The following is a 24,769-nucleotide window of genomic DNA, read 5'->3' as shown; positions in this document are numbered from 1 at the left end:
TATATATATATATATATATATATATATATATATACGTAAGAAAACTGCTAAATAGTTATCAATAATTGAAAATCTGTTTTAGCGAATATAATTATAATTGATCAACAATAATAAATATTTTGATTACGGATTGGTTATCAACAGATCAAATGATAATGATGATGATCCGATAATATAATTTTCAAAGATTATATTTTACCATATAAAATACTCTAAAAATTATTAAATAATATGTAATTAGTACAATGTTATATTTTAAACATAAATATTATTTTTATCTTAAAAAATAATTGCAAATAATCGTATACGTTTTTCTTTTCCTTTCTTTTTGATATTATTTTTTTGATATTATAAAAAATTAATATCCAATTCAAAGATATATTCAATAATATATAATATTATGTTCTGTACTCAATAAAATTTTTTATAAACATTTTTATAAACATTTCTTTGTTTTATTCTGTTTAAATTAAAAATAAAGATCAGTTGATAATCACCGTATTTTTTATATTTGATTTTATAAAAGAGACTGCTTTTTGACTTTTAAATAAATAATATTTAATTAATTAAACAGACAGAAATACATTGATTAATGATAAGAAAAAAAAAAATTTTAATTTTTCGAAACTTAATTCTGGTTGCATCTTCTATTAAGAAATTTTCATGATATTTTTATATTTTAAGTATATGATTCAATTTCAGAATAAAACACTTGCAATTTTTATTTTTTCTTTTAAAAAAAAAATATTTATTTTATTAAATTACGAATTATTTTGTTTACATATAGCATTTTCAATGTATATCTATTTTGCATAACTCATTAATATTTTCATAATTGATTTGTTGATCATATAAAACATTTTAATTATTATTATAAATGGAAGATGATATTTATCAAGTTATACAATCAGTACTTAAGAAAGTGGATTATACTAATACTATTTGCTAAATACAATAGCTCATTAAAAGATATTAATTTGAAAAAATAGTAGAATATTGCGCATTAGAACATTCATTTGAATACTCATAAAACATTCAGTCGATTTAATACAGACTGCTAATTATAAGGTAGATACAGAGTAATAAAGTAAATCTTCTTTACATTTGATCAGTTATATTAAAAATATTTTTTTCTATGCTTTCTATTATAAGAAATATATAATTCTTTTCTTTCTTAATATGAACAAATTTAGTATTTAACTTTTTATATATAAAAAACTTTGATATTTAGATTGTTGTTTTAAAAATTATTTAGATTAAAAAAAAAAACATATGAATAAATTTTTAAAATATTTCTGATATTTCAAACATGTCAATAACTGCGGTTTTTTGAAGATTTTTCAGAAGACTTAAAAAACAAAATATAAAAAAATAAAGTGATTCAATGCTTCATAAAAAATATGTATAATGAATTGGTTAATTTATATTACAGCAATACATATAAAAAAAAATCGTTGAAACGATTGCAATTATAACTTCTAAATATAAATGTATATTTATCTCGTAATAGTTTTAAAGCACTCATTTCACAACAACTTGTATATAATTTGTAAGAAAAATTCGATATGCTAATTTACAAATTTCATGGCAATATGTAGTAAATTATTCGTAATATTGACTGTCATAATAATTATGATTGTTATTAATCATGTATAGCTCAGTCATTTTAATTGAATTCGATTTCTCGAACCGACACAGCTTGTATACCGTATAAAAAAAGACATCAAATTTTGAAAGAATTTCTACGTTTTATTTTATAATATTGACAAACAATATAAAAACATTTAAAATTGTAAAGTAAGAACATATAAAGGAAGTATTTGACAAATCGATGCGAGCAGTTGCAATTCGAGAATCGAATTGGACACTACAGATACTATGTATGTATCTATGTATGTATATCTTTTATTCCACTATAATTCTACCACAAATGACAGAAATATTTAAGATTAGTCAAACAAGGAAATCTAAATTCTGTATTCGCTCAGCTTTTTAAGTTAGTAAAAAATATATTTGAAATAAGAAGAATGAATTTATTATCGATATTATACCTTCTATTTATATTTTAAAGAAGATTTTTTTTTTAATATTATTTTTAAAATAATAAAATTATTTTAAATCTTAATAATTTTTGAAATCGAAAATCATTTATAATTATAATTAATGATAATAATTATTTAATTTTATTATAATGATATTTATTATCACTCTATTGAATAATTAAATATTCGAATATAATTATATGATGTTTCAAAAAACTTAAAAAATATATTTTAATAATTAATTATATCTTAATAATTTATTTTTAAATTTCTATAATTATTTTTATCTTCAAATAGATAGATAAAAGAATATTATATGTAATAAAGAAAGATCTTATTTTTTTTAAATTTAATTTTGTTAATTTACATTCAGAATCAGAAATTATATCGAATTAAATTGAATGTAATTTTTAAATCATTTTAAACGTTAAGATTTTTTTGGTATAAGATATGAAGGATAAAATGTTATAAAATAACATATTTTTCTTATATTGTCTTCCAAGTTAAAATTACTTTATTTTATTATTCTACTATCTTTATCAATAGTAGAAGATAAAGAAGTGTTATTGTCGGTATGAAGAATATTTTCTTCCTTATCGATTGTAAATTTTAAAGAAAAGTATTTATCGGTAAATTTTAAATAATAAATAATCTTTTCAAATATACATATATAAAGTGGATATAGAAGATTATTAAAATATATGAAAATATAAATTTAACTTGATAAAATATAATTAAGTATCTTTTTACATATAATATACATGTAAGTACAATAAAACAATAATCTATATAATTTTAAGTAATTAAGTTAGAGATCAAGCAAAATTATTAATTTAGGAGATATAAATTCTTAAAGAAATATTGTACCTATAAATATTCCTTTGACATTTTCCATTGCTTATTGACCTTGAGCTTGACCTTGGATGAGAAGAAGTAGTTATAAGAAGTAGTATGAAGATAATCATGTTGAACGAGCCCTGACCTAACCTATTCTAGGCTATGTCTCCGTTCTTTATATACAGACAAAGCCTAGGAGAGGCTAAATCAAGTTACTCTGTCCCCTAGTCATTTAATTACATTGTTATTTGATAAATTTTGCAACATGAATTTCTCTCACGTATTTTTTTATGTTTAATATATGAATTAATTTATTGTAGTAATTTTTTAAGAATATCTTCTCTTTTTTATTCTAGTCACATTTTGCTTTTAAATTTAAATAAGTAATCTGTTATTTATTTATTTTTTTTTATGCCATACAGCCATAAAGGAAAAGTCAATCTTGCTGGCATACGAAGTTTTTTCGAAGGAACTCTTTTTACGACAGTGCTTCGGACGGCACAAAGAAAGCGTGTCATGCCTAAAAATACGCAAAGCACGCAGGTAGATGTGAAGAGGTCGTAGGGACTGGGAGGGAATAAAAAAAAGGCAAAGGAATTGCACAAGAGCAGCGATTTGGTATTCAAATCGCTAGGCATGTTCCCGCCTCTCTCGTGGCACAGGACCTCCTCCTCCTGTAGCAATAATACGAAGGTCTCTGTTTAAATGTTTTCATTGCTTGTTCTTCCTCCACCTTCACTTCTTCTATCTTTTGCTCCTCCTCTCTGTTCCTTCTCGTTCTTTTCTCAAGTCGTCTCTTAATGTTAAATATTTTTCTTATCATATTTTTTATTTTGGATTATTTTATTGTTTTATTTTTTCTTTTTTTTATATATTTTTTTTTTTTTTATATTTCATTATGTGGTAAATGAGAAAGAATAAAAAAAAAACAATATTCAATCGAACAGTTTTATCAATGCATTTACAATATAATTTCAATATTTATTGCAGGAGGAATTCAATCAACTGTTTAATTCACATTGATATTAAATTACTCGTTCACTTCCAAAGAGAAACGTCCTCGAGAAACTTCAATGCGAGAACCAACAGAGGCGTGGAGACTTTAACGACCGCACGTGCAATGTCTGACTAGCACGGTTACATAAAGTCAGAATCATCGACAAAGGCTTGGTTATTTCGCGTTTCCGAATGTTTCACTTTCTCCTGTGGCATCCGTATGCTTTGGAATGAAGCTGTTCCATATCGCTGTATCCAAGAACTAAAATATCGATGTTTCATCGTTACAATGTTCACGATCGCTCAACCGGATACTAAATGTTCACCAGGGTAAACTTTCTTATTTATTTAGAACTGAAGCATTTCACATCGGACAAACTTATGCATATTAATGTAGCGAATCTATTGCACTCGTGGCAAAATTATCGCAAAATGTTTTAACATTTTCGAAATCGAATAGAATTAATAACGATTTCCCACTTAGATTAACGTCACGCCAATAAAGATTTGTAAATGTATCCTGTTCATTGTGAAATCTCTTCAATAATCCAGGTTTTTCCCGCGTGTCATCGCACATTACACTGATACCAGAAGCATCACAGACAATAGCACGCAAAACAGACAGAGGAACGGTCATTTATGTATTGATCGAAAGAAATCAATCACATAGTCGGAAAAGACATCGAAAACTCACGTGTCTTTCGAAAGATAAAATGTAAGGAAGCGGTTAACGAAAACAGTGATTGGTATACGTGGCACCGGATTGGCCTGTGGCATACCTTGACAACACGCACGGTATGTGCGCACATCGGCAACCTGTGCACCCACTAACCACTAACCGCCGAACCACGGGAGGCCAAGGTGTGCGCGCGCCAGGATAATATATGTATCTATGTGCATTAACCACGTGAGAGCGGCCAGCATCTTTTCTTGAGGTCTCTTAGGTGGGGACTTAACCTATGGACTGCTCTTTGTCTCTATCTTTCTCTTGCATGAACCTTGAATCCTCGGAAAATCGCTAGAACTTTAATATATCAGTGAATTTCTATGCAATCGCACGATTTTCATTTCTAGAAATCATTTCATTTTTTTAAATCATTAATTCAACTGTAAAAAAGGTCTCCATTCGAATTTTTTTTTGCAAATTTCTTCTCCTCTTTTTGCTTTTTTTAACGAATTGCATTGTCTGAAGAAGAACAATTTTTTAATAGAAATAAAAAACAATGTTTATAAATAAATTATCTTTAATCTGTTTGATTTATAAATGGAGATTTATTTTTTTTTCATAACAAAATATAACTGTACAATGAGATGTCGTTGTATTTGTTTATTAAGTACATCTCCTCGCGCAGTTAGTGTCGTTTTTTACTTTCATTATTGTACTACCATTTAATCAACATGGTAGTTAGTATCAATGTCTCGTTTGCTAAGGTAGGCGCTTACTTTTTTATTCGCCACCCCGTAGACGGCGAGTTCTCACTCAACATTCCCGGCAATCTCTGATCGACGAGTTTTTATGAAGGTCGTACGAACTACGTGAGTCTACCCACTTATCCAGCTGCATCGCTAATATAAATGTTTATGCTATTTGTGATTGCGTGAAATGTGCGAAAAATGGATCAAAATTATACACATTATATGTAACATAATACATATATAATATATTAAACATGTTAAATATTAAAATGTAATGTAAAAATAATAACTTAAAAGCAATAATGATTTTACCAAATTTTAACTATTATATATCTATGTTTTCAATTTTTGAAGAATGAAACTCAAATTTGTGAAACATTATAATGTTCTCCAAAGTGTAGATAGAGGGAAGATTGGACAAGACGTAGATTCAAAGAAGTTGTAACTTCATAGTAATAATTGTGTGATCTTTTGAAACAATAATATTTGAATGAATTTTCAATACAAGAATTTCAATGTTTATCATTTTTCTGACTAAAATTTTTAAAATATGAATATAATAATTTCCAATATATAATTGCTTGAGATAACGGTCAATTGAATTAATGTTAAGCATATTCATTAATTAGATGCGCATATTCGTTTCAGGAATAAGCATTCCTATTAAGTATTAAGAAGTTATTTTATTCTTTTGATAGAATATTGGATTTGTAACAAAAGATTTTATTTTACAATTGACAGTATTTCGAATTCTCATTTGCAACTTTGAAGATGAAGATGGCGGCGGACTACGGTAATTTATTAACTAGTCCAGCAAGTCAAACCTGTTGGTTCCCTGCTGATGTGTTTTGCTTCTCGTGTCTGAACACGAAGTACTGGAGTTCTTTGATATCTTTCTATAGAAAATTGTTTCTTAATTCTTACTATTTTACAATCTCTTTTTGCAAATCCATTTACCATTTCATTTGAATTATCTTTTTATTTAGAATTTTCTCTCATTGTATATGGGCTGACAATATCAGAGCTTTTCTATTTCATGATATATGCGTGATATATGCATATAATTTCAATTTATTTTTACTGAATAATCTTCTTGTTTCATCCACCTCAGATCATCAAAATTTTTGACATTCTTGTTTTTTCATTACCATAGATCTACGATATCATAATACATAATCAATCTAAAAAATTTTGAAAATAATAGTTATGCCGATACTTTTCCATAGAAATATAATTAAAGAGAAGATTATAGTATCAAAGTCGGAAAAAAATTGTAAAATGTATCGCAGTGGATATAATTTTTTGTAAGTTATTTATATCTAATTCATATTTCTTTATAATATCTTCTAAAATATTGTAAAAAATGCACAATATAATTTCAAGACGTTTATTTGGATTCCATGGATTCTTTTGTTGCGCTCTTGGCTCTTAACGGTTCGATATTATGCCAGTACTGTGATTCGTAATGGCGAGCAGCCAGCGGGTAGGAAATTCTCCAGCAGTGATGTAAAAAAGTAGTGCCTGGGGGCATTTTTTTATCACGGCGCCACTCATACGAAGTCTCCCTTTCGTAACTATACATATTAAAATAAACTGCTTTATCTTTTAATTTTTACATTTATATCAATTCAATTAATTATCATTCTGCTATTCGTTTTTTTTTTTTTATGAATCTTTAATATTTACATGATTTATTAACTATTATTCTATATTTATTATATTATTCTATCTATAAACTTGATATCTTGGTGTATTAATTTAATAAAAGTATCAGCATTTAATCGACGATTATTTGAAAGTCTACTATGTATGCAGATGACCCTGACATTTACGCTGATGCATTTCACGTGTGCTACGCGTATGTTGAACACTAACTGTTATTCACATCGACGTGCTCTGTCTGCAACACAGCTTCGAAATGAGTTGGTCTCTTGTATAATATTGCTTGTTTAATTTCGATGCAAACTACAAGTGCATCGTTTTTGTACTCTTCGTCACATTGTATTACTCACGATAAAAATATAATCACAATACGAATAGAGTTATCAAAGAGTAGTGCAATTTAAAAAACTATACAATTCAATGTTTTGTATTTAATAAGGATGCTAAAGGAATCGAACAATTCTTTTTATCGTTGGTGTATTCATATTTGCATATCTATCGGTGTATTGACATTAGCGCGACGAAAACGAGTAAGGAAGCCTGTTTAACGTACAAATATTGAGAAGCTACTAGATTCCTCTTACGCTTCGTATAACAGTCATGACGATAATGTGAAAAGTCATGAATATTAATTATAAAATTTATCAAATGTCTGAAACTTTAATTTAAAAGGATCCATACCATCAATCTTAAATTGAAATTAGCAAAATACACAAATGTTTGCAATTCTGATTTAGTTTCTTCTAAAAAAAAAAAAAGTAATGTATCAAATTGAATTTGTTTCAAAATATATGAATTTTATGCAAAAATTTCAAATAAATTTTAACTTTATTCAAACGTAGAATAGGTTTTACAGATTAATTGCAATAAAATATATTTTACAAGAATTAAATCTTCGAAAAATAAAATTATACAAATAAAATTAAATGCTATATTTGTATTGCATTGATATAAAAAATTTACAACAATCTACAATTACAAAATCTAAAATTTTATTTAAGATTGACGTTTTGATAATTGACGTTTTGAGAATTGAATGTTTAATGGATTGTCTTTGTCCAGTTTTCTTCTTTTTTATTTCTATCGTCTTTTCTCTTCTCTTCGATAAACTTGTTTTTAATCTATTAATTTGCAGTTACATGTACACGTCAATGCAAATAATTTTACCATTTTCATTTTAATAGTTGTTATTATTTGATATTTACATATATGTTTATGTATATTATTATTTATAAAAATATAAATATAATATACATACAAAAATATGTTAAAAAAGAAAAAATCTAAATCCAAACTATTTATCTGAAAAATTATTTTATTGTTTTTACAATAGTTAATCATTTAAATTAATCAACTTCATCATTATCTCTAAAATTTCTTAGCTGGAATTACAATGCAGAGACCTTGGGATATTGTAGATGAAGCGTGAAGATGTTTAAATCGCATTGAAGGTCATCAACAAGGACATCTATTCTTTTGAATCAATTATAGCCACAAGAAAAATAAAAAATATATAAAAATATGCTTAAAGATATAAGTTTCAATCTTTAATTTTTATAAAATATAATTTTTAATGTATTTTGTTATTTTCATATATAAAACAGTAATAAAAGATATTCTTAAAAGATTAACTTGATATTAATATCAATGAATTTTTTTTTTTATTTTCATCAAGTTAATTTATCCAAGAACTTCTATTAAAATTGATCGCATCTCTTGTGAACTCATAAACGTGGGCGTAAACTTTTCAATAAAGTCAGTCTCGTTCGGATTCTTGAACGCCTGTATTGGGATCAATGACACGCCCGCAGATTCTCTGAGGTACACTCTAAGAGCTACGTAGAGGCATCCTGTAGAATTCCAACCACCTTCCTCGACTTCACAGCAGGACCTACTGGTTTCTATTTATATACCGCACAAGACCTTGCAGCTTACAGCTTGCGCGCTTACGGACTTGGTTTTCGATCTGTATAAATTTCTAATCGTAACTATCATTGTTATAAAAAATGATTATTTAATTCTTTATGAATCTAATAAATTTTATTAATCTTTTTGAACTTATATTAGTTAATATTAATCATTATTTTATATAGAAATATATATAATATTTGGTGTATAATATCGTTATATCAAATATTTTTTTTTATGATAAAAAAAAGTTTTTTTTATAAAGTATATTATTATGTACTTTTTTTCTAGATTTATTTTTGAATGTCTAAGTAACATTTAAATATATTATACATATTAAACATAAATAAAATTATATTTAAAAAATTTAAAAGTGATTTTAGTAGAGTATGGGAATATATTATCAAATCAAATATGGTAAGTAAATTATATTAATATGTATAGTATTGCAATTAATATAGATTTATTTTTTATTTATTTTTTATTATAATGTATCTTTTAAATAATAATAATAAAAAGAAAAACAAGAAAAAAATTATAAATTATACATAAATTTCCATTTATATTATATCAACATTTATTATAGATTATATTAAGATAAGATGAAAAATATAAAATATGAAAAGTATATTAATACTATATATATTTGTATTTTACAATAGTAATATGTTTATTTAAAATTTGACAATTGATGACGCCATCTATTACATAAATTGTTTACTATTAAAGATATTGAAGTGTTATCGCAAGTGTTATGCTAAAATATTAACGTGCAATTTTTGTAAAGAAATTTTTAAACTTCAAAAATATGGGTGATGGAATTTCAGAAATTTTTAATTCTTTTCAAGACTATTTAAATAACGAAGAAGAATTGCGCGAGGTATATATTGGTAATATATTATATATATTGAAATTAAGTCAAAAAATGTAAATGTCAAATAATTGTAATACTATTTTAATAGTTTTTTTTTTATAAACATCACATTATCTTATATGGTTTTCAATAAATTATTTCATAATTATAAGTAATATGAATTATTTTTTATCATTATTTCTTTTGTTAATTCCATGCATATTTTAGGTTAGAATGCATTGACATATTATATCGTTAATTTTTTAAAATAATTAATTTTAATAGTGATTAAAAATATATTATACGTGAAGAAAATTAAAATTATCTTTTTTTTTGTGCCAAAGGAAATCCGTGCTATTGTAAAAGATCTTGAAAAAAGTGCCAGAGATATTCTGATGATATTGCAAAATATTCATAATGAAAATAACATGGAAGAAAACATAAGTATGTGTCTAGTGAATTATAAAACTATTAAAATATTTTATTATTTTTTTCCCATTTATAGTTGTATCTCAATATTGTGCAACATCAAGGGAATTATTTAAAGATGTACGTAAAAATTATATAAGACTTGCAGAAGTTGTACCAAAAGACCAATATTATAGATTTCATGATCAATGGCGTTTTGTTACACAAAAATTATGTTTCTTAGCTTCTTTAATAATATATTTAGAAATTAAAGTTTTGGTCACCAAAGAAACTGTTGCAGAAATATTAGGAGGTATGTAATTGTTTAAATAAATTTTATTTAATTTTTATTTATATTAAATATATTTTATTCAAAATTGATAATGTATACTTGTAGTTAAAAATAATAGAGAAGATGGTTTTCATTTGGACTTAGAAGATTACTTAATGGGTTTACTACAATTATCTGCTGAATTGGTAAGCATATCATGCAATACTATATTATCATTACTCACTCAAATATTATATTTCAGAGTCGTTTTGCTGTAAATAGTGTTACCAATGGTGATTATAATCGACCTATAGAAATAGCACGTTTTGTAAATGATCTAAATGCTGGTTTTAGACTTTTAAATTTGAAAAATGATTCTCTACGAAAACGTTTTGATGGTCTAAAATATGCTGTTAAAAAAGTGGAAGAAGTAGTTTATGATCTTACAATACGAGGTTTGAAACCATTTCCAAATCCAATTGTTCAAGAAACAGAATAATTATGTTTTTAAAAAATATCTTATAAAAATAATATATATTATAATATATAATAAATTATTAAAATAGCTATTTTCATATTTATAAATCATAAAATTATGTTTAATTATCTTAAGTTTATATTGTATTAAAAGTATTCATCAAATTTAGATAGAAAATTTTTACATATTATTAAACAAAATTTCTACATATTGTTATTTATATTTAATAACCTTCTACTAAATTTACTGTATTCAACAATTTTTCACCTTTAATATATTTTTCATAATTTTGAATAAAAAATTTTACAATATCTTGAGCGCGAGATGTACCTGAGATATGTGGTGAAATAGTAACCTATATAAAAATATTTAATTAGTTAAAGCTGGATTTAATTTTAACTAATAGTAATATTTATCCTTTATTATAATATTACCTGTGGCAATGTCCATAATTTACTTTCTTTTGATAATGGTTCTTCTTCAAAAACATCCAAAATTGCTCCTAAAATCCATTGTTGCTCAAGAGCATGTAATAAATCTGCTTCTTTAATAATTGTACCTCGACCTATATTGATAAAAACACTGCCCCGATTCTTACAATTTTGTAATACATTTCCATTTAATAATCCTAAAGTATTAGGTGTAGATGGTAAAACATTAATAATATAATCACAGTTTGTTAGCATTTCAGATAAATATGCAATTGTTCTATGTTCATCAAGATAATTTAAATTTTCTTTAAGTGGTGTTCTTGACACTCCCCATACAGTGGCTCCAAATATTTTTAACTTTTCTGCAACTATAAAAATTGCAAGTTTTATATAAAATAAATAAAATTATTATATTTTTTTATTATTATTATTATAAAATAAATAATTACTTGATTTGCCAATATTTCCTAAACCTAGAATACCTACAGATAAATCACAAATAAGTCTATGATCAGAAATTTTTCCATCTTTTATCCATTGGTTGTGTTTTTGATTTTGATATTGCTCTTTTTGATTACGTTCAAAATTAAAAATGTGTGCTATCACATATTCAGACATAGCTAAACCAAAAGATTTATCTGAGAAGCGTGTAATAGAATAATTAATATTTTTATCTTTTAAATTTGAAGCTAATGGTTCAATACCAGCCCATGTTGTTTGTACCCACTTTAAAGATGGTAATTTATTTGTATATGGTAAAAATAAATCACAATCAGTTATTAATATATCTGCATTTTGTAATTTTGATAATGTATCACATTTATCTGAAATGAAAGAAATTCAAATTTAATTGTATAATAAAGCTAATATAAAAACGAAAAAAAGATTTTTATAAATGATTTTTGAAAATTTTGCAGTAAAATATTAAAAAAAACTATAATATGTAATGTAACTATATTCAAAGAACGTGTTAGGAATTTAAACAGGGTGAGTTTTCCGCCAATAACTAAATCTCAAATGCGCAATACAGTATTCGGAAAAACGTAGTAATAAAAGTGCGTTTAAACACGTGCTTGCTAGTTTTGTGAGCCGAAGATATTCGAGCTCATTAGTATGAAAGAAAGTGTATGTCAAAAATAATACCTGGCGAAACGTCAAATATCATTAAGTTTGGAAGTTGCATTTGAAGATGGTAAGATAACCTAGGAATCGTGGACAGAATTGCAATATTCTGCGCCATATCAACATGTGCGAATATAATCTAACTTCAATAAAAGGTTTTTTTTATTAAATAAAACACAATACTTAACTGTCGTTAATATTAATTTTAAAATAATATAATTGATACCTGTCGTTAGATTTATTGCTTCGATATATTGCATCAATTCATCTAACCTACATTTCTTGTACAACATAAGGGAATTTTTTGTAAATATTAATATATATATTTTTTCATTTACATTTCAATTCTTTTCATTAGTTTTCGTAATATAATAATATAATTATTATTTAAATTTCTCTAATTTTCTTTATTTTAACACATATATATTATCTAAGAAAATTTAAATAACCAGAATATTTTTTTGTATTATAAAATGTTAAAATGCGTTAGAAGAATATTTAGTTAAACTAAATTGTGTTTTAATTTTAATATTGATATTGTAAATTAAAACAATAAATAATGTCATTTAATAAAATTAATTAATTTTCAATTCTTGTATTTCATGAAAAATTTAAAATTTGAAATATCCTCACATATGCGACGCTTGCGTAAATTATAGGTACTTAAAATATAAAACATATACTTATGTTATAATAATGAAAAAAATTCTTATAAGTTTAATAAATTCTCGATCTTTTTACTATTTAATTATTAACATAACAGATATAAATATGTGCCATAGTTATTATATTTTTGAAGTTTGTATTTTCACATAATGAAAAAACGTAATGAAAAAATGTTAACTTAAAGAATGAAAAATTATTAAATATACTTTTTTAATTGTAATTTTATAAACATTTTTTAATAACATGATTTAGTTAAAAAAAATTTTTTCATATATAAACGAAATATAAAACAATATAGGTTAAAGAAAACTATTATTTAGATATCGTCAAATAATTAATATAAGCATAACACGCGTTTTCAAAAACTTTCAAAATCTAAATACAGCATTTAATTTTACTGTTATTATAAATCAACAAATATTTTTAAACAAATTTGATTCCATTGATTTTTGAATTTTATGATAATCGTAGGTAGTGTGAACGAGACTTGTATTGAGGGGAAATGCTGAGCGTCCAATAGACGCTCGTGAGTCGACCGGTGGCGGTAGCAAGCCGATTCCCGCGCGGCGCACGTCGCATCGCGGAACTGCTCGAGCTGAACGTGTTAAATGGCTGTGCGTCGGCCATGATGGCTTTGAGCAGGGACCGTGTCACGCAAACATGTTTTCGAAGTGATATATCTCGTTTGGTGACTGAGTGACCGTGTTCCAGCGCGATGGCCGGAGAACGATGAGGCCCTGAGCGCTCTCTGTGCCGGGTATTACGGCCGCAGGGCCCCCAACCAGGCCCAGTCAGGTTCACGTTCCCTAAGTCCGAGGCCCGAGCCGATCCGACTGGCCTCACGGTTCGACACCAGCCAACTCGGTTGTCAACACGCGAACCAGCCGCAGGATGAGCAAGCTGTCGTTCAGGGCCCGTGCCCTGGACGCTTCCAAACCCATGCCGATTTATATGGCCGAGGAATTACCGGATTTGCCAGATTACTCGGCCATTAATCGTTCTCTGCCCCAAATGCCCAGCGGCATGGAAAAGGAGGAGGAATGTGTAAGTCGAACGTTCAGCCTTCTTCCAGCATGTTTCCCCTGTCCGCCATCTTACTCTCAGGCGCATCTTCGTAAACAACCGGCAGATGGCACCTTTCTTATCATTATTATGTATAGAAATTTCTTATATTTATTGTTAAACGTAATTGATAACATTATTTTTTATGTTATTGTTATTCTTTATAGTTTTATATATCTTGTTCTACAATTATTGTCAGTTGTCAGCTTTATATATCAAACTAATGAAGAAATCAAAATAGATGTTCCAACGTTCCTATTCAACGTATAAGAATTTTTAATTTTTAAGCTTTTTCAAGTTATAATGTTATATTTCTTTACATGCACATATATTTTGCAATATAATTTTTGAACAATAATTGTTCTCTTCCTTCCTCAAATATATAAACAATAAGTGCTTAATTATACATTGTTGGATTATCCATATTCTATATTAATCCATTAATTGTGAATAGTATGTTATTGGAAAAATGATAATGATATGCATATATTTATTGAAATATAATATAATTTTATTAATGGATTATATTATTAATATAAATATTTTAAAGATTTATTTTCTGTTTTATTTTTGTATTTTACATATATTTCATTTTATTGAAATATGTACTCTATATATATTTTTACGAATATATTATTGATAATATATTATTAAACATTGTTATATCTTATATTTAAATGTGATATATCATTTTTCTTATTCCTTTTTACAGTAATATATGTAAACATAAAAATTTTAATTAGTTCTTATGTTTTTCAAATTATATATTATTTATTGTATTAATTGTTTAATAGGAACATCACTTGCAAAGAGCAATATGCACGGGTTTAATCATTCCTACCCCTGAAGTAACTGATTTAACAGATGTAGAAGCTTATGATAAGATATATCCAGCTGATTATAAGCTACCTCGTCAACTTATACATATGCAGCGTAAGAAAATATAATAAATTAAGTTTAATATTCAATAATTATTATTATATATATATATATATATACATATTATAATTATTATTATATTTGTAACATTAATAATTTAATAATTGTATGGAATTTTTTTAAAGCTTTTGCAATGGAACAAGATATTCCGGACTATGATATGGATTCTGAAGATGAAAAATGGGTTGCAATACAAAGCCGTAAAATGGACTTGACTCCACTTCAGTTTGAAGAAATGATGGATCGCTTGGAAAAAAGTTCAGGACAAACTGTAGTCACTCTTAATGAAGCTAAAGCACTTCTGAAAGAAGATGATGATTTAATTATTGCTGTGTTTGATTATTGGCTGAATAAACGTCTTAAAACAGTAAGTTTTTACATATTATAAATTTTAATTTATATATGTAATAAATAATTAATGATAAAAATTTATTAATATGATCACATGCTTTCAGCAACATCCTTTACTATTAACAGTAAAAACAGAACATCGGTTTGGTTCAGCTGCCAATAATCCTTATTTAGCGTTTAGACGTAAAACGGAAAAAATGCAAACACGTAAAAATCGCAAAAACGATGAAACTAGTTACGAAAAAATGCTGAAGCTCCGTAGAGATCTTAGCAGAGCAGTTACCCTTTTTGAAATGGTTAAAAGAAGAGAGAAAACCAAGCGAGAACATTTACATCTTACAATTGAAGTATACGAGAAAAGGTGTGGAAATAATCTTCCAAACCTTTTGTATTTTCCTCTAGAAAAACTAGATTTTGAATTTTATATAATTAAAAAAACTGTACAGATATCAAGCACAAGACTTTAATGGGCAAATATTGGCGGAAGTATCGGCATTGAAGACACCGAGACCTGCTTTTGCTCCACTGTTTACAAATCAGTTTGGTGTTCATCAAAATTGGGCAAATAAAGTTTGTAGTAAAGTAAGTATTTTTAATATATTTTTTTCCTCGTATATATAATTTTTATATAATTATTATAATAATGATATATTTTTTGTGTTAATATATTTGATACTGCTTATTTCAGGACGAAGTAGTACCCAGAAAAGAAAAAAGACAATATAAGAAAAGGAAACATAAAACTGATAGCAGAGGAGGAAGTTTGGAAGATAATGGTGTACGCAGTGGAACAGGTAGCGGAGGTGGTCGAGGAAGTCGGCCTAGTGTTCTTGGAGGCGGGCTGGACCCGCTAATAAGCTCAGACGAAGATGGTCCGCTTCCATCACATTCACATTCTCAGCCCTCAGTTCCCTCGGATCGCGATGATGAAGACATCGCTGATGAGGGACAATTCGCTTTCCGACGAAATAGAAATAGCACTTATCTACCAGTGAGTGCTGTTCTCTGTTAAGTTCTCCCAAATTTTTCTTTTTTATATATGATTTTTTACAAACAGATGTAAACCAAATGTTATGTGGATTTAAAACAGGATTTTTTTTTAATTTTATGCGAGCTATATTATTTAATATATCATGGATGTCAATGAAAATCGTCGTGAATTATATTAAAAGTATGGAAATAGTCTTAAAGTTCTTTTTTTCAGGATTGTAGATATAGAGCTTTTCTCTTTGCAGCCTGTATCAGGTGAATTTGGAAATTGGCCTTGGTGTGATAAAAACGAAGGGGGCATGGCTGATAAGAAGTATAGGTTTGCATTGACCAGCATCAGTAAACCCGTACCAAGATGTATTGGTTTTGCGCGACGGCGAATTGGTCGGGGTGGCAGGTATATTTAAATTTATAAAAATTTTATGTTTATATAAAAATAACATTTTTTAATAATATTATTTAATATTTAATTTCAGAGTAATATTGGACCGTTGTTCGACTGATATGGATGATATGTGGTCTTCTTTAGACTTCACGATACACCAACCAAAACGGGAACCAGTGGATTCCGATACAACTGCCACGTCAACAACTTCAGTCAAGAAAGAGTGGTATGTTAAACAACAACATATAGAAACTTCATTTCAAAATAAAAAAAATAATCTATTAATATATTAATTTATTTATAATATAGGTTACACTTCCGACCAAAGACTCCACCTGTGTCAGTGCATAGTCCAAGTGAAGAAAGTAGTGATACGGACTCAGATATAGAGCCAATATTGACTCAATCAAAACCGCTTCCATATCCGTTCCCGCCTGAAGCAACATCTATTTGTGTGGAAGTAGAACCTGATCGTGCAGGAGATGAACCACCCTTTACATCAGAATTTAATATTGCTGATTATTTCTCGCCGGATACTCTATCGGACTTTGATCTTGCTGTGGCGAGTATCACTAGTAGTGCGTGTATTAGTGGATCGGACAATAACTCTAACGATACGCGGACAGACGAACTGGGCAGTTCACACTTTGTTGTGACTCCGCTACCTAGTAGTCTTTTTGCACAGCCTGCAACACAGCAGAGTCGGCCTCAGTGCAGTGGTAGTGGTTTTAGTGTTGTAAATACTTCTACAAGTTCTATAGTCCCGTCGTCTTTCTCGTGTACAATCAATCAACCGACGACATCAAATGCAGTATCTACGCAATGCGCAAATGCTGCTATTGAGACACAATCGAATCAGTCTAAACAGCAACAACACAGACAATTACCAAACAACAGCAGTCCTGTTTCCATTCTGTCTAAATCCTTGACTAGTCCAACGAATAATAGGAATGGCGGCAGCTGTGGCAGTGGTAGTGCTGGAGTTAGAGTGTTTAGTGCAAGTACCACAACTAGTGGAACAATTACAAACTTTGGCAATGGACATCAAAATGGACCATTGTCTCATATAAATAACTCTAATAATCTTTCAAATAGCACTCATGTCGTGAATAATCAGTCAACAATAGTTCTGCCACAAAAACATCCGCCGTCCAATCTGCTACCTGGCTTGATCGCACAGAGCAAATTGGCGAGTCTTGCAAGGCAGCAACAACAGACGCAAAGTCAAGCGTCTACGCAACAAATCCCAACGTCCGGGGAAATTACGCTTAATAGTAATAGGTAAATATTTGTATATCTAATATTTTTTGTATATTTAATATCTTTTGTATATCTAATATCTAATATCTTTGTATATCTAACATCTCTAATGTAAAAATATATATATATTTTTTTAAGTATTTTATATGAAAATATATATCAAAAATTCCATATTTGATTATAGTGAAAATATGGATATGAAGGTGGATGGAGTGGAAAGTGCGACTTGCGATGGTAAACCACAGCAACAGCAACTTGTACGAGCAAATAAAACAAATTCATTAGCGATGGAAGTGACATGATGCCTGCTATCGGCACCCCTGTTGCCGCCAATACGTCACTGGGGGCTTCGCTAATTTTACCTTCGCTAACTTTATCTATGTCTGTCTACCTTTTGGAGACTGAACATATACTACGTGCTCGTTAATACAAAAAACGGTACGGCTTGATTCGATTGCAAAAATACTCTGATCAGTTGCCTGTTACGGCGATGACAATGGAAATGTCGATTCTATTGCAAGTACTATGTTATTTTGAGATCATAAAAGAGTTAAACTCTAATTCATTTCTCGTTTGTTTCCTTGCTAATTGAACAACAATTATTATTCAACACAGTCAGTGTTTCATTAAATCTTCACAAAATCAGTTCATTCTATTTTTTTTTTTTTCCTGTATATTAAATTTAACATTAATTTCGGACTACTGTTATGTTTCTTCATTTCGTAATATAAATATTTTCTTAAATGTTAATAGATGAATATTGAAATAATGTAATATATATATATTCTCTGTTTTTTAAAATAAAAAAATAGTTTTGTTCAATGCAAGGAAACTTTTATATTTGACAGAATCATAACTTTATTTTTTATCAAAAACTTGGCAGAACTCCTTTCTCATCTTTTTACTCATATGCAAATGATACTGTTGGAACATCTGTAATAAACTAAAATTAAATCACAAGCTTTCTCAGACACAGCATTAATTATTTTTATTACAGAAATATTATATAGAGAGTTATGTTTGAGATTTTTTCTTTTAGAGATTTCAAAAATTTTGTGCATTCTGGTATTCTTATTTTTTGAAATAATCTAAAAGAAAATTAGTTATTAATAAATTAATTAATAACTAATTGTAAAAACTTAATTTTAAATTATGTTATTTTGCAATATGAAATCTCTAAACTTTTGGTAGATAATATTTCTGTGTACATTATGATTGTAAATTTTATTTAAAAAAAAGTATATACTAGAAATAGAATAGATGCTTTTCTTATGAAAAAAATGTATAGTACATCTTTTATAAATATTCTTAATACATTTTGTCTCAAATTAATTTGATGTATTATGGATTCGTATGTTTATTTCAATACTGTATATAAATTCAGTTTATATTTAAGAAAATATTCAATTTATTTCTTTACAGAGTAGTAATATGTTAGAAGATTTCAGGCTGTGAAATAATGAAACTATTATTAACAGTAATAATCTTTAAATTAGTATAATACAGAAGATTCTGATTATTTTATGGCTTATAAAAGCCATGTATTTCTATTTTAATAACATATAATGAATTACAGTTAAATGTAAAATAATAAAATAATAAAAGCAAATTATAATGTTGCGTTTGAGAAGCTTGTACTAAAAGAATCTATATTACAAACTGACAAGTTCGTGATATTATGTTAAGGTTTAAAATATTTACAAGAAATATTTAAAAATTTTCACTTTTCATTTTAATAATTGCGAGTTATGAAAATAACAATAATGATTAATGAATTCATTTGCCATACAAAATATGAAAGAATCAATCAAACAATCTTTTTTTATAATGATATATTATATGTATTAATTGGCTTAAAAATAATTACCTATTTTGTGCAAAAATTGGCAATAAAGTAATATATCATTAATTTTTTAAGTACTTTACAGCAAAGTTTAAGTAACAATATTTGTAAAAGTGGGTATAACTTATACACATATTTATTCATACCAGTAGAATTCTGAAAATATAAAGTAAATATTAGAATATTAAATCTTTTTAAACTTTGTATAAGCAATTATTAGAATCCTATTTAAATCAAATATATAATTTCGCATTAATGAATGCAATTGCCATAAAAATATTCAATTGTTTATATATTTATATTTTCCTATAATTAAATAGTTTTTGAAATCTACTGGTATAATTATGCGAAAATTAAAAATTAAATATTTTGGCATTTATTCATACATAACCATATTCTTTTGATTTTTTCAGATAAAATTAAATTATCATTAGATAAAACCAACAAAAATGAAGTTAATCTGCATATATCTTTATGCGCATTATTATTTTCCTCTTAATCTTTCTACATTATTTTCTCCGATTCTACCTAGCAATGTATGTGTTATATTAAAATATAAGAATTGAACAGAAAATAAGTTAAGAAATGAATAAGAATATGATGATTGTGAGATTATAAAATGTTTTCATTTAAAAATTAATGATATGAAAAAATAATTGTTTTATTTAAAAAAAAATACTTTCTTGGTACAATTATATATTTCATATTCTTGTGTGGCTAATAGGAATAATAATAATAAATGTAAAAAGAAGTACATAAAATAGTTACATAAAATAGATCATTAAATATATGAGTTTTGAAATTGACGAAATTCAAGAGTATCTGTCGCATAATTTTTACTATTATTTTAAAACAGTTTTATTCATTGTCTATTGTTTATTTGAAATTCGTAGGCACTGATCAAGATAAATATTTAAGCCTCTTGGACTGAAGATTTATAATTTAAGTTTTACAAACGGCCATGGCAAAGTATTTCCAATAGTCATTCATTTTCCAGATTTAAAATATAATAATTTTTTCCAAGTATGCAATAAAAAAATTCTTTCGCAAGCCGTAATACGAAATCAAGAGAAAAATAATGGTGCAAATGTTGCAAATTTTTAGAGAGACTTCATAAAATCATAATAAGAAACAAACAAAAGATATATTGTACATATAAAAATAATTACGCTTATTGTATCTCTTACTTTTAGGTAATTAACTAAAAAATAACTGTAATTAATGTTGTTGTGGTAGGCGCACAGCGATGTGTATGAAAATTTATGAATTCGAGACGATTTTAGAGGAGGAGTAATAAAGAAATTTTATCCTGGATAGGACTTATTATTTTGTGAAGAATTTCACTCGCCTGTATATTATATAACATTTTGTGAAATCTAATTTCTGCCACATTTGTATATACTTTCTGATAGGTATCTGATTATTTCTCTCGTTTTTCTCAAATTCACAATTAAAAATGAAATTTTTTCACTTTTTTTAATCACATTCATAAATTAAATCATATTTCATATTTCTTTTTCATTATTTTTTTTTTCTTATATTCATTTCCAATTATTTTTCCAAAATTCAATTAAAAAATAAAAAAAAATCTTCCGTGATTTTGAGAAAGATGAGTGATAATTATGCGGAGAAAATTTCCAAGAATGTACTTGTAAAAACCATTTGTTTATTTTAGTTGGAACGCTTTAAACGAAATATAGTGGTACATGGATTTTTATATAAAATTTATTAATGTTAAAAATATTGACCCAATAGCCATTTTACAAATGAAACGTCGAAAATTTTCAAGGTTTGATCGCTCCAACCAAAGACTGAGTTCGCTTTACATTTTCTGATTTGGCAAACACGAAGTTCCACTGACAAAGAGACTGATATCTTATTGTTTTTAAATAATTCACAATAATGAATAAATAATATAATAATTATAATATTACTTGGCAATATTTACTAAATGTTTTCTTATTTAATAAATTTTTTTTAATTAATTTATATTCAATGAAAATAAAAAATTCAGTCGAATTGAATTGTGAGACTTCGTGTTTACCTAATTTGTTGCATTCGCGGAAAACAATATTGTACCATGTAAGTAGGACTAAGCCGAATCAATGCAACTATTTAGAGCGATCGAACAAGACCTATAATCGTTTCGTGTGAAAAAAAAAACAAATTATTAAGAGAAGAAATGAGCTTACAAATATAATGTTCAACGTGAAGCTCTTAAAAAAATTCTGAGTGTTAAAAAAACTTTTACGATAATATCGACAGGTGTCGAAATGCGGTGTATCTATTATATGTGTATTTTATTCTGTGAATACAGTAGGGCTTCTATGTCGCTGTGCGACAAGAAGATTTAATTGGAAAAAAACGCTCCAACCAAAGCTCCAGTTTGAACGAAAGTTTGACGAGAGTATAGAGAATTTCTCAAGATTATACAGTCGGAGAACGTAAGGGGAAGATACATCAAATTCTATATATGTAGAATGTTTGATCTAGACAACCCTTTAATTTGTTCTTCGATATATACATACATCATCTACTCTCTCGTCCCCTGATAACACCTTTCGCTGAGTGCATGTATCAAATTTAATTTGATCCAAATAAAATATCACTAGATATAAATTAAATTGCGTGAATTATATTTATTGCTTATAAACCGTCGAGATCTAACAAATAAAAATTACATTCCTAAATTTATCTTTGATTTTCTCTGATTCTAACATGCTTGTAATTTTATAGTATGCTTTTCATAGTATGCAATAATAATAATAAACTTAAAATTATTTTACCGGCGGAAAATAAAAAATATTTTGAGTCAAATAATGAGATACGCTTGTATGTATTTATTTGCTTTGTCATATTTTTAGAGAAGTAGAGATGTTATCAGGTAGATGAGTTATTTCCTATAAATTACTTATAAAAATTTAAACTCAACTATTGTTTAGCATTAATGTCTATAATAAATGTGATCAACATTTAAATCTACTAAATAATGTAACCAATTGTATGTGTATATATGTATATATGTATATATATACACATTGCAATTTGATTATTAAGTGTATTCTAATTGTGTAATTTCACAAATTGGCAAAATTATGAACAAATTGATTATCATACATTATTCGAATATAAAAAAAAAATAGCAATTTGTTAGGATAAAACATATGTGACATATATCTTCTATATCATTCAAATCAACAAAATTTTCTTTATTTAATTTATCTATTTATATCAAAATGAATATTTTATGTACTATACAACAACAAAATATTTACATTTACTCAAAGTACATAAATTGTTTATTTCTTAAAAAATATAAGCAAAAAAAGGATACAATTGCATTTCACATATATACATATAATGTTAGCAAGAAAATATTCATGATGAACATAAATTGGACAAATAATTTAAACAAGCAAATGTTTCAAAATAAATTCTGATTACATCGCGTAAGAATAAATTTTTTTAGGATATCCCCCCTAGCAAAATTGGATTAATTTTAAAAAACAAAAAAATAGTTGGAAATTATATTTTCTTTGTGTATAGTTTTTAAAAATTTGCATAAATTTATTTTTTTATAAATATGAAAAAATTAATCTGTATAAAATTTAAAAATATTTTGTATAGAATTTTGCAAATAGATCTTTTTCAAAACTTTTTATTACATTTTAAATATGAAAATTTCTTATACATATTTTAACACTTATGTTTTTGAAAATTTTTAATATATTTTTAATATGTTTCTTAGCTTTGAAGGTTATATAGATATATAATTTTATTTAATTTTTAATGTAATCAAAAATTTTAGCAAAATGAATATTATTTTATTTACTAATATAATTTGTATTATATTAAATTTAGTAAATTTTATGTAAAAATAATGATATAAATTAAAAAGTTAGATCGGAAATAATTTTTTATTAAAAGCACTTCGAATTTTATATCTATAGATATATAAACTTTAAGCTCATTAATCATATTCGTGTCTGTTTTTTAAAATAATATGAATAATATTTCATATTAAATTATTTGATTTTATTTAATATAAAAATATTAGATTTTAAAAGAAGAAAAATATTAAATTTTAAAATCAAATATATATATTATAAATTTTATGAATCAAATAAAAATGGTGATTTGGCATTTCTATACATTTCAATACTTTATTTAAATATTATGCAATTATATTACAATATATATATATATAATATCTTATAAATTAATAAATGCAATATGTTTCATATTATTTTTCTATACATATAAACTAATATTTTCAAATGCAAATAAAAGATAATCGCTAACTATACATATAATACTTCTGAACAATTCAATTTTCTTAGTATACTACTGCAAGGCTATTCACAAGTAGGATATTTTACCTAATTTAATAAAATGTTTGTATAGTAACTATTAAAAAATTATATTACAAAAAAAATCACATGTAAAAGCAAGTTTTCTAGAGTCTTAAGCAAATTTTTCTCTTTTTTTAATTCTTAATTTCTATGATAAAGATTGATATCGTATATATATATACTCGTTAGAAATATAAAAAGAAAATTCTCATTATTAATTTTCACTAAGAAAAAAATCTATAACTATATCAATATATATTTATATATATTTATCATTACATAAAAACAAAATTATTTAGAGATGAACAAATTTTATACCCCTTGATTTTTTCTCCCTTTATTTTTGTCTCAAAATATAGAACAATACATATGTGTAAAAAAAAATCTTAGTTTCAATTTGATAAATATGAATTTTATTTAGTGATTTTTTTTTTATTCACTATATATTCATAAAGACACATTTATAAAGAGAAAACATTTATTATTAAATGTAATGA

At 26.1% G+C, this 24,769-nt stretch overlaps 3 protein-coding genes and 1 long non-coding RNA gene across 7 annotated transcripts; 3 read left to right on the top strand and 1 right to left on the bottom strand.

The window, feature by feature from the left end:
* The first annotated feature begins 2,744 nt into the window (after window positions 1–2,744).
* Window positions 2,745–4,400, top strand: LOC116184982. The gene is made up of 3 exons (XR_004149670.1): window positions 2,745–2,805; window positions 3,302–3,572; window positions 3,870–4,400. It is a non-coding gene; the product is annotated as an uncharacterized LOC116184982 (long non-coding RNA).
* A 5,177-nt stretch (window positions 4,401–9,577) lies between these two features.
* Window positions 9,578–11,184, top strand: LOC102673279 (translin). Its single transcript, XM_006611010.2, has 5 exons — window positions 9,578–9,741; window positions 10,059–10,158; window positions 10,220–10,435; window positions 10,520–10,599; window positions 10,656–11,184. The coding sequence occupies exons 1-5, from the start codon at window positions 9,670–9,672 to the stop codon at window positions 10,890–10,892; spliced, it is 705 nt and encodes a 234-aa protein (XP_006611073.1). The 5' UTR covers window positions 9,578–9,669; the 3' UTR covers window positions 10,893–11,184.
* LOC102673408 (glyoxylate/hydroxypyruvate reductase A-like) lies at window positions 10,650–12,798 on the bottom strand. 4 transcript variants are annotated; one of them, XM_006611012.2, is made up of 5 exons: window positions 12,651–12,798; window positions 12,446–12,567; window positions 11,752–12,126; window positions 11,306–11,670; window positions 10,650–11,226 (listed from the first exon to the last, which is right to left on the bottom strand). In XM_006611012.2, the coding sequence occupies exons 2-5, from the start codon at window positions 12,540–12,542 to the stop codon at window positions 11,095–11,097; spliced, it is 969 nt and encodes a 322-aa protein (XP_006611075.1). In that variant the 5' UTR covers window positions 12,543–12,567; window positions 12,651–12,798; the 3' UTR covers window positions 10,650–11,094. The 4 variants fall into 4 exon arrangements, with proteins under 4 accessions (XP_006611075.1, XP_006611076.1, XP_006611078.1 ...); XM_006611013.2 differs by having other exon boundaries at window positions 12,446–12,563; window positions 12,651–12,771; XM_006611015.2 differs by having other exon boundaries at window positions 11,752–11,922; window positions 12,007–12,126; window positions 12,446–12,668.
* On the top strand, window positions 12,290–19,032 carry LOC102673143 (enhancer of polycomb homolog 1). Its single transcript, XM_006611009.2, has 11 exons — window positions 12,290–12,494; window positions 13,562–14,134; window positions 14,947–15,085; window positions 15,217–15,458; window positions 15,547–15,803; window positions 15,889–16,024; window positions 16,131–16,433; window positions 16,678–16,829; window positions 16,909–17,043; window positions 17,127–18,098; window positions 18,262–19,032. The coding sequence occupies exons 2-11, from the start codon at window positions 13,982–13,984 to the stop codon at window positions 18,377–18,379; spliced, it is 2,607 nt and encodes an 868-aa protein (XP_006611072.1). The 5' UTR covers window positions 12,290–12,494; window positions 13,562–13,981; the 3' UTR covers window positions 18,380–19,032.
* The last annotated feature ends 5,737 nt before the right edge of the window (window positions 19,033–24,769 follow it).

The sequence above is a fragment of the Apis dorsata genome, unplaced genomic scaffold, assembly GCF_000469605.1.
Source record: "Apis dorsata unplaced genomic scaffold, Apis dorsata 1.3 scaffold_82, whole genome shotgun sequence".
Taxonomy (NCBI): Eukaryota; Metazoa; Arthropoda; class Insecta; order Hymenoptera; family Apidae; genus Apis; species Apis dorsata.
Note: the sequence above shows the minus strand (reverse complement) of the source record. Positions and strands in the feature narration are given on the sequence as shown.